Genomic DNA, 15,281 nt, shown 5'->3' with positions numbered 1-15,281 from the left:
GACGTGCCCTGTTTTGGGCACCCAGCTCTCGCTCTGAGGTGTCTTGCAGGGCCAGGGGAAACCTGCCGAGGCTTGGTGCCCCCCAGCTGGAGTGAGTCCGTGAGTTCCCAGAAGAGTGCTCTCGTGAGGAGTGCACTCTTTGCGTTTCCAGTGGGAAGCTGGCTCCAGCCTGTTTATGTATTCTAGCTTACACGACATGTGGCTAAAAACAGATAACCCAGGAAAACAGCATCCTAATTGCTAGGCTGTAGCTATTTTGTTTGGTCTCCTTTTGGCCCCATAAATCTCACATTCTTGACAATAGTCCCACTCCAACAGGAAACTCACTGACTCAGAGGCTCTCCTGGGAGATGGGCAATAGCATAACGTCGGGCTGGGGAAGGGCTGGGACATGGGCTGTTGACTTCCTAGGGATGGAAACTAACTAGAAGACTACTGTTAACAACATGGGAACTGTCACCTCCTTCTCTAGCAGCTCTGTTGTACAGAATAACTGAGCAGCCAGGAGCTCACCTTCAGGAGATGAGGCTGAGCTCAGAGCCTCAGTGGAAGTGCTGGTCTATGGGCAGTGTCTGGGCACAAGTACTTCACCTTAAATAATGTTGCTTCCCTTCAAAATGACTATTTAACTACTCGAGATGGTGTGGATTTATTACATGAGAAAACTGGTGGTACTTCGTAAATCAAGGTGCATAATGCTGGGGCTACTTCTTAATCAGAGTAACTGTTTGTCACTGAATTTTGGATTATAAACCAGCGTGCAAAATTCTGTTCCCAGTTAAGAGTGCTTTTCTTTAAGATACACTATGTCAGTAATTCCACTTTGCCATGTCACTGAGTCACTGCTGTGCAACCACACCACATTAACAGGAAGCACAGAAGTTTCAGTTCACCTGATCTGTTTGCAAGACATAGTTGGATATATGTAGGTCACTATATAAAGTGACAGAGTCTCATAATACACGCGTGATTTTACACTCTGAATTAAAAGAACTAGCCATCTGGTGGAAGGGTTAATAGTGGTGCCTTTGGTGGCATGAGGCTGCGTGCGTTGAGATGGTCTGAATTATCTTTTCTCCCGTCTGCGTGAGCTAAGTGACGGCTCCTATCGGCAAGTCTTATTAAAACTTTTGTTTCTGCTTTACTGATGTCGGCAGCAGTTGTCTGCAGAGGCAGGACCACTGGACTAACATCTGTTGTGCTTCCGTTCACACAAGGTTTTTTTTTTGTCTGTTTGTTTTCATGTTAATCACTGAATCCTCCTGGCCCTGCAATAAGTTACCACATCAGTGGTCCTGGAATAGCAGTGGTAACGTCAGTAGCATTCGTATAATGTCTCAACGTGTCTCTGGGTGGCTTTCTCTTGGAGCTCTACTACACCGTATTTCTGAGGAGAGAATATAGTTATTTAAACCAAGGGGTTTTTTTTGTCCCAGAATGTAATTTAAAATTGAGACCACAATGAATTATTAGTTCCCTTCCACTTAGATTTTTTTATGATAAAAAAGACCAATTTTATGAAGTTTATTATATAGCATCTTACACTTAGGAGACCCAGAAATTATGTAAGACAACCAAGTGAAGGTCAGAAACAAAGATGTTTGATGAAATATCAGATATATAAGCAAAAGTGTTACTGTCAGAGGAAATGTGTTACTCACTGTGCAACAAAAGTGTTACTGTCAGGGGAGGGAGGCGAATCGCACGTCCTCTGCAAAAAGTCTGAGTCAGCAGTGTCTGTACTGAGATCTGACACAAGAGTCTTTTCCAAAGTCACCTAACACTCCCAGGCTAAGCAATTTTCATGATAATGCTACTTCTCCTTCCACAAGATTCACAGTGTCTTACACAATATCAAACCTATCATAGAAAAAGCAAAAATATAACCATCAAATGCTATATGTCCTCTTCCAATATCTGTGTTGATATAATTTCCTCCATAGAAAATTAATCCCTTCTGCCATTCCTGATGATCATGCCCAGAAGACGCTTGCCTCTGTACTACAATGTTTTCATCGTGAATGGCTGAATTACAGAAAAGCTTATTTTCAAGTTTTATAAAGAAGGATCAACTTCCATTACTGATGTTTTCATTGCTGGGCAGAGAGCTGTCTAAAATAAGGCTCTGCTGGAGCTTGACCTGAAACATGTTTTAAGTCTCCTTTAATCTTTTCAAGCTTGAAAGTCTAGGCAAAAGCAGAGAACTGAGATAAAACACAATGAACTAGCTCACAAATGAGCTGGAACAAAGCGACGGGGATGAGTGTGACCTGAAAGCTGAGGATGTCTCCAGATAGATTGCCTGTTCAGTTTTAGGCATTATGTGACCTGTGGTTCATTTGTATAGATGCTTAAGGGGGGAGAATTTCATCGCCAGGTAAAAGACCCAAGAGGACGATATGCAGGCTCGCTCTTCCACGTGCCTACTCTTGACAATGTTTCTAGCCCAGTGTCCAATCCTGAAGATGTTTCTAATAATGCAATATAATCCTAGCTGACTGAAAATGTATTGAAGTTCAAGAAAATCCCTGCGTGCCAGCGTGCTGGTGATGGTACACAACAGATGAACATCAAAGTACAGTATTGGTTATTCACCTGTGGCCTTATTCAAAGTAAGAAGGAAGTGTCTGTGGCTTTTGAGGCAGACGTGATGTAGAGTTCCAGTCCTCCTCAAAAAATCCTCTTGTCTTCAATATGGGTCAAGAAGTCATTGTCGAGAATGTTCAACCGCTATGGTTTCTTAATGAATTAGGGAAACTCCATGTAATTACACTTTAAAAGTTTATCCGTGAAGTCGGTGATAGGATAGATGTTTAACTCTTGGAACGGCACTAGGGAGAAAATATGATTTGTGAACAATTTCAAAATTTTTAAAAATTAATTAGACATAAAAAACAATGCAGAGGGTACTTCATAGAAATTCAGAGGTCTTTGGTAGTTTTAAATTAAAATAAAAGCATAGCAGGTATGTTTTCTTGTAAGACTTTTACATTTCAAATAGTACTACTAGCCTCAAACATTAAAAGTAACATTAAACTTACAAAAAGGTCATAAAATTAAAAAGGAAAATTACTTTTTTTCCCCATCACTCTTCTTCCTTCCCTTCCACACCCTCCCTCCCCCAAAGTTCGGAGAGGTCTTTTTTGGGGGGTTGGGGGTTTTTTTTGTTTGTTTTATCATTTTTTTTTTCCCAAGAGAACATTGTTTTATAAAGAAAAGCTTGGGAGTACCGTGTATCATAAGACATCAGTGGTTCAGGCTGAAAGAGAAATTACTAAATTATCAGTTCCCATACCACTTGCTAGAATGCTTGACAACGTTGATGTAGGAAAGAATTAGTGAGAAAGGCTGCTCTTTTAAGATGCATTCATCAGACACAGGTTTTCCACCCTGTTCTTTCTCCCCGAAGTAAGACCCACCAGTGATGGTTTCAGCCAAGGTACCACATTTCAAATTATATGCAGCTTTCCTTCCAGTGATCTCTTCTGCCAGCTCTACGGTTCAGAGCAGCCTCTTTGGAGAGGAGTGTCTAGGTAAGCAGTTTCTCCAAGGTTCACCTTCAGTGCTGGCTCAAGCCCTTATTTTTCAGAAGTTTATTGTATTCCCTCCTCAAATAGGAAGAAACAGAATTCTTCCTCAATTGCAGCAGAAAAGCCTCCAGTTCCTTCTTCCCTCTCTGAACTTCAGCTGAGGACTGGAGTAAGATCCAGTGGTAGGACTGTGCAGGTTCTTAGCCCCATCTTTCCGTAGGATGTAATGCCGGACGTGTATCTCCCATCCAGGGTGTGGTGAGCTACCACAGAAGAAGAGATGATAACGCTGACTAGTCACATCCTTGTACAATGCAATCTCATAACAGGAATAGCAGACCCCGGGAGCGGGAAGCCTATCTCCACTTCCAAAGGAGTTCTATTGACATGTTACAGGGAATAACTGCAGCCATGACTGTGGCTATACCATAACTCTGTGGTACATCCAGGACCAGCAGTCCTCTGCTGGATGGTGGCTGGGAAGAGGCCAGGAGTGGACTGATGAGCAGGGGAACCATACAGTCTGCTAAAATTAGCATCCAGCAAGATTTTGAACGTTCATTTTTGGGCTGGACCATACTCACAAAAAGCTAGAGGGATAGAAGATAGGTTGTTATAACTCACAGCTGCAATCAAAAGGTTAAATAATGGGAAGGATTTAGAAATGTCATAAAAAGGGAATTTGTGAAATACGAATTAACAAACTTACCATGGGCATTTCAACACCTCAGTGTCATACCAGAGGCAGGGAGGTAAACCAAGCAAGTGAAATCAAGCTTTTTTAAAGCGTCAGGAGGACATCATGGCACAGCCGAAAAGTAGTATGACTCAGAGAGGTGGCTAACAACATAGATGGGAGAAAGAGAGCCTCATCAAGTCTAACTAAACATTTTCTGTGAAAATAGGTATGTCCATGTGTATGGTTTCTAATACTAGAGAAGACAGAGAGAAAAGATCCGCTAACCACTGCATAAAAGAGGGCAGAAGAAAGATTCAGCACCTAATTCCTCATCCCTCTGCCTGATGTTGTTTAAATATCCGTCAGGAGGTGTGGGAAGCTTGGGGGCAGGTGGGCTCCTCGCAGCGGCTTGAACAGATGCGAGTGGCACAGCACCTGCTTGCCCAGGTCATGAACACTTTCTGTGGGATCAGAGCCACAAGAAGAGGTCAGGCAAACTGGATCCGTGTCTGACAAGAGTAAGTGACCAAAGGGACGGAGAGGTGGGATCCAGAAGCACGGGAGGACGGAGGGTCTGGACCAGGAGGGGGGCTGTGTTCCCCCCCTCAGGGAGGGTCCAAATGCCCATTCGCGGATTTTGTTCTTGGGACTGGGACTTCTGCTGGATGAGCTGGTGGAGAAGTGTGAGAAACCTCAGTTAGAAGCAGACTTTGGTTACCATACTGTGTTTAACACCTGGAGAGGAGTTTGTGGGATTGCACTTCTGGGGAGGCCAGTCCTTCAAAACAGCCTCTCTGTCTGGATTTCTCCCAGTTTGGTCTTTAATGTCTGCCTTTTGACTAATATAAGTCAGCCTCCCATCTTCTCATTAACCTGCTCCCCCACTGGGCCTATTGGCCTGGCAAATGAAAAATTTATGGAAAAGAGTTTGTAAATGTGTTCTTGAATAGCTTTGTGGTACATTTTGGGTGTGAATTGGATTGTCAACATTCTGGGTCCGGACTTGCTTTCTGCTGCCCACTGCCATCAGGATGCTGTTGGAGGCTGAGCATGGGAATGGGTGGGATACCCTGAGAGGGGCACGGAAAGGGACATGGTGATGATGGCTCCAGGGTGAGGGGGTGCAGCTTCAAGGGTACAGAGCTGTGCATAACTGATGTGGCAGGTATCTGAGGGCAACTGAGACAGGACTGAGGCACGGAGAGATGGATTCATGCTGCGGATGCATCGCGGGAGGCTAAAGCATAAACCTGCTGCCACCCAGCCTTTAACTGCTTCCTTTCAGGTATAAGCAAAAGAGCTGGGCATTTCAACCCAGAGGGTAGGGCTGATTATGGCTCTTGTCCCGAGAACCTCAGCCATGAGGGGTGCAGCCCAGTGCTTGGGATGCTCCTGTTCACTCTCAGAGGCAGAGCTGGAGCCTTGGTTTTCCAGGTCCAATTTCTCACATTTGTCACCTGTGTGCCCTGTGGGTATTAAACAACTGGGAGTTTGCATTTGTACCAGTTCTGTGTCTTCATGCATTACCATCCCAGCTGGGTTGGAAATTACTCTCTAAAAAGCATAGTTTCCCTTTAGCACACTGCATAATATTTCAGACTGAAGGTGCAGCACTGCCTTTATGTTAGCGGAACAGGGTCAGGAACATGGAAATCACCTGGAAAAGTAATTGTATGACCACAGCTCTGGTCATTATCCTCGGTTACAGCCTGGAATATAGATAATTTTTTGGAAAATGGGAATTTGGAGATCAGTGATGTGATAAATGCAGTGTTGGTCCTACCCGGTTTCTGATCTCTCAAAGAGAATTGCACAGTGATGGGCAGGTGGCTGGTGACTCCAGTGGGACACGGTGTGGGAAAGGGTATTTGCAGGGTAGGAACTGTAGGTGGTCAGTGCTTTGGGTCTGGTGCAGTATCTGGCCGCTTGTGTATACTAGTCAGCTCCAGTGGAGCACCAGTCTTTTACCACAGAAGATGAACATAAATTAATATAAATTACATTATCTGCCATCAAATTGCCAATCCAGTTAGTGTGTTACAATCAGGACAGAGGGCACAAGCCCATAAATTTCTCCAATTTTTTTATGCAAAAAGAATTCAGGATTCCTGCCCTGGTAAAAGCCCCTGCTTTGCCCCACATTAAAATTTGGTTTATTTTATAAGAAACTAAAGATTGCAATGGCCTTGAAGTTGTATTTGTGGGTTTTGTAGTGGTTAGGTAGTTCTCAGAAGAGGATACTGGAAAGTAAGAGACTTGCTGATGTCATTTTTAATTCACCACCAACACCCATAAAAAAAAAAAGCTGAGAGAGATGTTGGTGACCCTATATAAGGTGCACCTTACCTCCTGCAGAGCACATCAAGAATCACAGCAAAGGTAAGGCTCGCAGCCTTTGTGCCTCTCTCACTTTGCCTTGCCCACTCTCCCTGATGCTAACACTACTCTCTCTGATCAGTGCAGAGTTCTGTAGCTGCAACCTGCTGGGACAGACGACTTTGGATCGTGAGCCATGGCCTCCCTGCAGACCTTGACCAAGAGCTTCTCAGGATGGGTTGTCTTCTGCTGCTGTTGCTGTCTCCCTCTTCTTCTCACCAGTCCTCTGCCTCCGAAAGGGGCAGGATTGGCTTCTACTGCCCATCATGCCTGCAGGCTCAGGAAGATCAACTTCCAGCAGCCCTACATCAGGAATCGCACCTACACCTTGGCTAAAATGGTACAGTAACCCACATGTCCTTCATGACAGGGTCTGAGGACCTCCTCCTCTGCCAGTGCCCTGGTTTCTTGCCTTCAGAATTCCTCTCTCTTCCTTATGCCTTTGTCCAGAAAAAAACGTGCATTTGCAGTAAGGCAGAGCTTGGGCGTGTGGAGTGGGTCTGTTGCCCGCTGGTTGTGTAGCCAGGGGAAGCTGCTGCCTCTTCTCCTCCTGCTTCCCAAGGGAAAGGCAGCCCCTTGCACAGCACAGCTCCTTCTCTGGAGCAGCTGCTGCTAGACTGGGACAATTGTGAAACATGAGCTTAAATTTCTCTGTTTGCCCAGTCCATTTGGAGCTGGGCCTGCCTGTGACTCCAGCCATGGCCAGGCAGCTCCTCAGTCATTTTACAGTGCTCTGCTTGAGCTGGTTTCTTGGCTGCTCTTACCATGGGTGGGTCGCCCGTTGTGTACACCATCGAGTGCTGCAGCACCTCCCAGCAGCGCTGCAGGCCGCTGTGAGATAGGCCACCTGTGGCATCTGCCTTAGTCATCATAACCACTACGACATCTGATGTTTAAGAGGCGGACAGGAATTCAGACTTCTGCTTATTTATTTTCCAGCGATACTGACCTTGAATCTCACCCAATTAAGGGGAGAAACAGATACAATCTCCAAGCTTATCTACCTGTAACAAGCTGTCTATGGTGTTCATTCCCTCATTTCACCTGCACTACTATTGATGAAAACCTTAGGGTTTATTATTAATTTTTAGGTAAGGTTCCAATCCCCACCTGACTTTTCCTTTGCTCCCTCTCAGGCCAGGGTCTCAGACCAGGACACAGACAACAGGTTCATTGGGCAGCAGCTCTATGTTAACATCAAGGTAAGCCTTGCACCAGGAGGCTGCTCTTTGCGTCCTTCTGCAGCACTTGTTGATCTATTGCCATGATTTAACATGACCTCTTACTTGCATACATAGGAAAACAACCGCTGCTACATGATGAAGAGGATTGTGGAGATTGTAGTGAAAGATGTCCTCCTCACTGAGGCCAAGGACCAGTACCCATACGTTGAGGAGGTGGCACAGTTCTTGGCATCCCTGACCTCGGAGCTGAGCGCATGTGTGAGTAGCATTGGGTTTCTTTCCCTTCTTGTGACTCTTGTCGACGCTCCTCAATCTCAGAATGCTGCAAACAGCAGCAAAAGGCAGTGATATGAAAAGAAATCTCAGAGTTCAAAATATCAAAGTCGAGGTTAATAGAAAGGTGTGAAAAAGGAAAAAAAAGCGCATTGTTGCATACAGCGGCCAATGTTATGTATGGATGTTTTCTTTTTTTAGAAATTCACAGGACACAGAGAGCACATTGAAAAGAACCTGGAAGAAATGAAGAGCAAAATGAAACAGGTACATTTTTTCCCAACATTTAAAAAGAGCGGTTCCAAACCCCAGTCATTGAGTTGGATTAAGGCTGACCTAATTATGAAACAAACTCTGGAGATTATTTAGAAGGTGAAGCCTGCAGGGGCATTAAAGAGGGGATTAGTGATGTTTCCCCTTCCAGCCCTCCTTCACTTGCCCTGTTAACTCTCTGCATGTGTTATGGTAATTTAAAATTGTCCTTCAGAAATCAGGTTGCAGGTAACTGTATATGCTAGACTGGATTTGAATAAGCTAGTTTATATTTTGTGGTATAATGACTCTAATAGAACTACTTGAAAGAATAAGGAGAGTAAATTCTTGATTCAGTTTCTGTGACAAGCCTAATTTTAATTTTCTGAGAAATAACGAGATGTTAAAACTTACATTCTGCTCTTTTCTAGTTGGGAGAAAATGGAAAGACTAAAGCCATTGGAGAACTGGATTTACTGTTTGACTACATAGAAAATGCCTGTACTGATGCCCCAAAGAAGGGAGGGAACAAGAAGAAAAACTGAAAGAATTTCAGATCAGGCTTGAGGAGATGTCTCTGAAAAGATCTTGCTATAACTCAGATTAATTAACTATTGTGGACCTCCCCTCCTCCCAGATGCAGTAGATTTTTTACCTGTGCCAAAACTAGCAAAGTGGGTGGGCACAGACCGGAAACATGTTGCTGCCTTCTTTGAAAATGAAAACTCCAGGACAGTGTTTGCAGCTCCGTTTCAACACAGGGCATTAATTATTTTCAAAGGTGTGCTCCTGTCCTCCTCCTCTCCATTGGAATAAGGCAACTGCTTCTGTATTTTATAGGCTGAGATTTGACACCTGTGAATCAGCTTTGGTAATACAGGCAGTGATACGTAGCCAGGATGTTTTGAGCCATTTACTTGGAAATCTCTCTTGCATATGTTGCCCCCTTCTGACCTGTTCCTGCAAAGTTGGTATTTCAGACTAATTCAGAAATTATTTTTGTCATTCATATTTAATGGTAACTTATTTTAAAGTAATAATTATACAGTACTTCTATTTATATAGATTAATTAAAAATATCCAAGGAAATGTATTTATGAAGCTGTACTAGAGGCTTTTAAGTGAATTATGAAATTAAAACTGCTGTGTGATATTTATAGGCAAATGGATTGTTTTATAAATGCTTACTCTTTAATTTATTATAATAAATATTTTGGTCCTTAAATATTGCCATTTACAGAGCTTTTCTCTTTTACTTAAACACAAGGGCAATGACACATATTGTGCCTATGGGGCTGCTGGGCCAGTGGCTGTATTCTTCTATCCAGAAAGGATGCAAGCTTGATCTGGGGACGTGCTTCTTCACCATAAGGCTGAAATTTCAACTTACCACAGTCCAGGGCTTAGCGGGGAGTGTGTAGGTCAGCCTTTCTTGTGGGGGGCGGTGGGAAAAATAGCATCACTCCTGAGAGTCATTGGTTTGGTTCATTGATTCTGCCTCAGTACGCCCATAGACAAGATCCCATCTTGAATAGCTGTTGGTGAAAAGTCCCAAACTGTCCCTCCTGGGTCAGATGAGATGGAGACAAGCAGTCAGGCAGCAGTTGATAACCAAAAACTCAGAGTTCTCACTGCCCCATAGGCAGGCTGAGCATAGACGCACTCTGCAGCATCAGGGATTTGAGAGCACTTCAGAAGAGAAGTGCTTGGTGCCTACTCTCAATGCAAGCTCCTAGACAGAAAAAAACCAAAGTCACTGAAGAGCAGTTTAATCCATCATTATCAGGTCCTTCAGCAATGTCCTCTGGGCAAAGACAGTGGAGTTGCTCTGGTTCAGCCAGGGACATTGGTGAAAAGAGGTGAAAAGCACCCAAACAGTGAGAAAGCCAGAGGAAATATATAATAGTGGATTGTCAGCAACTGGTGAAGACTTCTTGAGCAAGGCTTTACCATTTCTTCATCAGGCAACAGGCATCCTGTCTGCATCTAAAAAAAAAAAAAGTATGTCCTCAGATAAAAGACTTGGGGCGGCAGTGCAGGTGAGGAGGGTGAAGTTTTGCAAACACGCCATTTCAGGGACATTCATGTGAAAAAATCTTGCTAAAAGGATATCTAGAAGACACCCCATGAATAGATACTGTAATATGGGACAAATGTTGGCAGGATATCTACCTTGATCTACCTTGGTAGCTTCATCAATTAAATTCAAAGAGAAATTAAAGTTAGTCCAAAAACAGTTAGTCTCAACATGTCTTATATCAGCTGTTGAAGTTCGACAGCATTGAAGTGGGACTAAACTAACCCATGTTGTTCCTGAACCAGAGTGATTTTGAGATAAAAGTGTCCATCCATACCTAATTTGAACGAGGTTTATGTGAACTGAAATTATAACACTTTCTTGTGGGAATTCGCTTACTAGACTGGCATACAATCCATCTGGGTGATGGATGCCTGTTACCTGTCCAACCAGATGCAAACAACCTTGTTTACTTTGCTCCACATTCTCATTTGCATCTCACAACATATGAATTACATGCCTGCTCACAGTCAAGGCAGAAGTGACCCAACAGGGACAGCCAGCCAGGATTTGGTACCACATTACAGTGTTAGGGGTTTAACCTTTTGCTATATTCAGCAGGATATTTATTTTCTTTCTTGTGGGATAAACAATGATGTTGTCAAGAGCTGTTGGCCAACATCCTTTCTCTTATCACTCGAATCTGTGACAGCTGACAGCAAAGGGAGGGAAGTTAAGCACCGAATGAGTTCATCTCACTGACCTTTGACAGACACAGCCTATCCACAAGTTACATGAAGCTCCCTTTATAGTCAGTGGAAGATAACAGGAATTATACAGGTGTCATTCATCTCAACTACATTAGAGGTTTATAAAGACTGTGCCTTTGGACAGAATAACATAACTTTGCCCTAAAAGTACCTGTTTTCTTCTTTGGTTATACGTAGAGACTAGACCATGAACCACATATGCTGTTCCTCGTTGATGTCATTTCTTCACAAATGGATAATTAACTTATTTCCTTCTTCTACTTCCTTTAGGCCTCTTCACATTGTCCTTGTTGAGCTGCCCTACCCAGAAATGTCAAATCAATCTCTCAAGCTTTCCACACTGGGGCTAAACCCAGATGAAAACCTATTTGTTCACAAAGGTGTAAAAACCGTCAACTGTTTATTAACTTCTCCAACCCTGAAAACCACCAGCTGGAAGACTCTACCATGCAAACCTCATGAGCTGGAGCCCTGGAAATGCCACACAGCAAATTTTGCAGAATTGCCTTCATGGGTTTTCTTGCAGGGCACTTGTGGGTGTGTGAAGGATGGTGGGTGATGGTCAGATTTGAACAGACAAAGGAAGCAGAAGTCAGAGGAGGTTTCCCTTACAACCAGGGGAAATGTCTTGGACAAACAATTACTGACCAAAAGGAAATAAAGATGTAGTTTCAGTCAGGCAAGCTGGGCTTCAATTCAGTCAATAGTAACAGCTCAAAAAAGGAAAATCATGCTGAAATGTTTCGTTCTGACATTTTCTAAATAAAATATTTCAGTTTTACGCTTCAAAACAGTGTTTTGGTTTAGAATTTTATGCACATTTTCTTTCAAAGGTTGAAAAGAGGTTTGAAAGCAAAACGTGCTGTTTCATTTTGAGTTGGACAAGTGCTTTGGGCTGACCCAAAATGAATTTTTTTGGTTTAATTTTTCAGTTGGGTCACCGAAGAGGAACTCGGTTGTTCACACAATTCTAATTTCCGTTGCCCTATTTTCCTTTCCTCACCCTGCCTCCAAGTCATGGACTATTTGCAATTCCCAGAGGTCCTTGACTTGGCACTGTTAGGGAAGGCACCTGCTCCACATCCTTCATTGAGAACACCTCCATTGTAGAGGCTTGAGGACCTCTTCCTGAGCAAAAATTGACAGTTGCCTACCGCCAAATTTGCATTTTGTTGGCTCTTCCTCCGCGTACACTGGGTGACCAGAACAGGCATTTTTTTTGCTACACAGATAATTAGAAAACACTTAAACTACCTCTGAAACTTGATCTTGTGAAGACAGAGGAACCCAAAGCATGAATACAAGTTTCCACATCCTGCTGGGTAAGTATTGGTGACAGTTTAAGAAATGTCTCTTAAATACATTGCATGGAGTGTTACTCGGTTATGAAATTTACATAGTCAATGTCTGAATATATACTCCTTAAGTGACCTAGAATAATAGAGGCTTGATATTTCCAATTTGCTGCTGGAAGTGTATTCTAGACAACGCAAAGAGCTCAAGCTATCCTGATGGTAAACCAGCGGCATGTGATTATGTCAGCCTGTGCTTTAAAGGACAATTAGCTAAACAATTAGCCGCTTTGAAGAAGGTATGGACTGCACTGAACAACAGTAAAATGCCTGATAACCTTTTTAGTCACAGCCATCATCAGTACCCAATGGATGTTTGTAAAATTGGTGTAATCTGGAGCAGAACTGGCCTGCGAATGTGAAGCAGGATTGGCAGAGACATTACAGTCAATCTCAGGCTTATGAATGGTGCTGCCAGGAAGAAGGTAACGACCCTGGAAAGAAGGAAAACCTACAATGCAGTTCTGTGGGACCCAGAGTATTTTTGGCAGTGCAATACCTGATGACATGTTACATAAAGTAACATATTTAGGATGGAAAGTGATGCAGCCTCTCAGGGGATCCAGACCAGGATTGTACGCTGTTCAAGAATTTGTTAGGAAGTCTTATTTGGGTGAGGTAAATTACAAAATACAAACTATGCTAAGGCTGATGACATTTCTGAGGCTACACATGCTTCTTAACACATATCCATTTGTGACGCCTTTTTCTTGGTTAACACGCAGCTGCAGACCTTATCAGATGAACTGTATGAATTTCACCACTAGCAAAAGTGTTAAACAGCTATGTAAGTGAAAAGATTTCTTCTGAAGTCTAGGAAATCACTTTCTCTGTATAACCTTTAAATTCCAAATCCCTGGCCAAGTTCACAGATATCAATTGCTATAATTTAATCTAGAATTCACTGATTAATGGTTTAGAAAAGAAGATATTCCTACATCTTTCCTCCTCTAAGGAGAAATTAAAAAAAAATATTTTGAAAAGAACTATCCATTTATTCAGCAAATTAACTCATGAAACCCAAATGTAAACATTTTTTGAGTATGAAGGATTAAGGCACAGCATTAAATATTTCCAAGATCAGGTGATTTTTCTTCTCTAGGATTGAATAAAGAGAAAGGGCAAATCTTCTAAACTAAAAACATTTTCTGTTTTGCTCAGGGCAATGTGAATTGAAATATTTTGAAAAAAGAGACTGAAAAATATGTCTTTGACTAGCTGACTTGAAACTGTGGTATGGTTGTTACTGCAAGAACCAGTAAGATTCTTCAATGGAAATTGTAGCCCTAGTTTCAAATGACTGAATGCAAAATGATATTGTTTTCCAAAAACTGCAAAATTGCACTGATTTAAAGTTTATTTTGTCTTATTATTTTCCAAAAGAGGGTTGTTTCTGACTCCTACAGCACATTTAAGGAGTGGTGATGATGTTCATTAAACTGTGAAAGGAATGGGGCACTCATGTATCTGTGGTAAGGTCTAAAATCATGATGATTGACTTTCTGATTTGTCTTTTGCATTAGCTCTTGATGTGTAAGGACTCCCCAATGGATTAGCTCATCATGTATCTGGTCTTGCTCCACAGAAGATAGAAGCAAAACTATTGACTTCAAAGTGTATAAGATCAGGCTTGTCATTTGTGCATGTATCAAGTTTATATTACAAAGAAAAGATGAAAGATTTCAACACAGATGTTAAGATGGAAGTGATGAATTGGACTGCTCCAATGAAAGGCTTATTCCAGAAAGTCCAATATATTGACACTTATTGGGGAAGCAGAGGTTCCAAAATAAAGATTAGACACTGCTTTTCATTGCAGTGACCTTTTTTTTGTTGGTCTAGAACTATCTAGGCTTTGTCTTAGGTTAATACTTTTTATCAAATATGTCTCTAAAATTTCTGGTTTGACCAACCTTTCTCCTTTAGTAGTTATCCTTTATAATGTGACTCCTGCCAGTCTTGAATAGCAGAAGAAAATTCAGATTCTCTGTCTTTTTTTAATACTTTTATAACAAAAAAAAAAGGGTAACTGAGATTTTAGGTAGATAATCGCAGATTTAGGGATTATCATCAACTCTGATGCTCATTTTTACTCTGATAAGTCAAAAATGGAGAATACTTGTTTGTCAAGCACAGCATTTGACAAACAATATGATTATTTTGTAGGCATTAACTTGTCAACTTCAACACAGCGATCATTGCTCCTTCATTAAGTTTAGAAAAGCATCTTGGTTTGACGGGACCCATGTGTGTCTTAGAAAATGCAAGACAGTTACTTGCATATGAAGTGTCTGGTTTAACTCGACCTGTGAGGTTGAAGCATCCAAAACAGGGAGCTGCTCAACCTTGGCATCATGCTCTCATTTTTAATCTGTCAATGATTCGGTTGTTACATGCCAAGGACTTCTGGGCAATGAGTGGGAACACAAAACAAATCAGTGACCAAGACTCTGATCCTACAAATTGGTAACACACACAAATTTTCCTCATTTTGATAATAGCTTTGTATGAGTCATCTGCCCTAGCTTTGGTGCCAGAAAATTCTGAGGTGCTGCCCACAGGTCCCCGCAGAGCCCATCTCTAGCTGCATCAGCAGCAAGGATGTTAGTCAGATGAGGGGTGGCATCCTCTGAAGGCCTGGTCCCCTCCATCAGCCCGGATGATGAGTACAGACTCAGACATCCAGCCTCCCGTGGTCTGTGGCTGGGCACGACAAATCCAAGGTGTGGACTTCAGGGTGTTATGTTGCTCATGGGTCAAGCTACTGTCAAGAGAAAGAACCAGAAACAAGCAGCTTTGTTTATGCCATTTTACTTTGGAAACCTTTTGGCAGTAAGAACGTAAATTT

The 15,281-nt window shown here is 42.4% G+C and overlaps 1 protein-coding gene across 2 annotated transcripts; it reads left to right on the top strand.

Moving 5' to 3' along the window:
* Nucleotides 1-1,012: 1,012 nt before the first annotated feature.
* IL22 (interleukin 22) lies at nt 1,013-11,399 on the top strand. 2 transcript variants are annotated; one of them, XR_015706276.1, is made up of 6 exons: nt 1,013-6,925; nt 7,722-7,787; nt 7,884-8,027; nt 8,244-8,309; nt 8,726-9,075; nt 11,352-11,399. XR_015706276.1 is itself a non-coding variant. In XM_009463208.2 (5 exons), exons 1-5 carry the CDS (start codon nt 6,722-6,724, stop codon nt 8,837-8,839), a joined length of 594 nt encoding a protein of 197 aa, XP_009461483.1. In that variant the 5' UTR covers nt 1,013-6,721; the 3' UTR covers nt 8,840-9,433. The 2 variants fall into 2 exon arrangements, 1 of the variants encoding a protein (XP_009461483.1); XM_009463208.2 differs by lacking the exon at nt 11,352-11,399 and having other exon boundaries at nt 8,726-9,433.
* Nucleotides 11,400-15,281: the final 3,882 nt, after the last annotated feature.

This window comes from Nipponia nippon, unplaced genomic scaffold (assembly GCF_047370975.1).
Source record: "Nipponia nippon isolate SJK-2023a ecotype South Korea unplaced genomic scaffold, ASM4737097v1 scaffold_3, whole genome shotgun sequence".
Taxonomy (NCBI): Eukaryota; Metazoa; Chordata; class Aves; order Pelecaniformes; family Threskiornithidae; genus Nipponia; species Nipponia nippon.
This window is presented reverse-complemented; position numbering and strand designations above follow the sequence as displayed.

What these genes read in the sequence shown, in the direction of transcription:
- IL22 (XM_009463208.2), top strand. Translation starts at nt 6,722, where the DNA reads ATGGCCTCCCTGCAGACCTTGACCAAGAGCTTCTCAGGATGGGTTGTC. An exon ending in CCTACACCTTGGCTAAAATG is followed by an intron (nt 6,926 to 7,721) that starts GTACAGTAACCC and finishes GCTCCCTCTCAG; the next exon opens with GCCAGGGTCTCAGACCAGGA. An exon ending in TGAAGAGCAAAATGAAACAG is followed by an intron (nt 8,310 to 8,725) that starts GTACATTTTTTC and finishes GCTCTTTTCTAG; the next exon opens with TTGGGAGAAAATGGAAAGAC.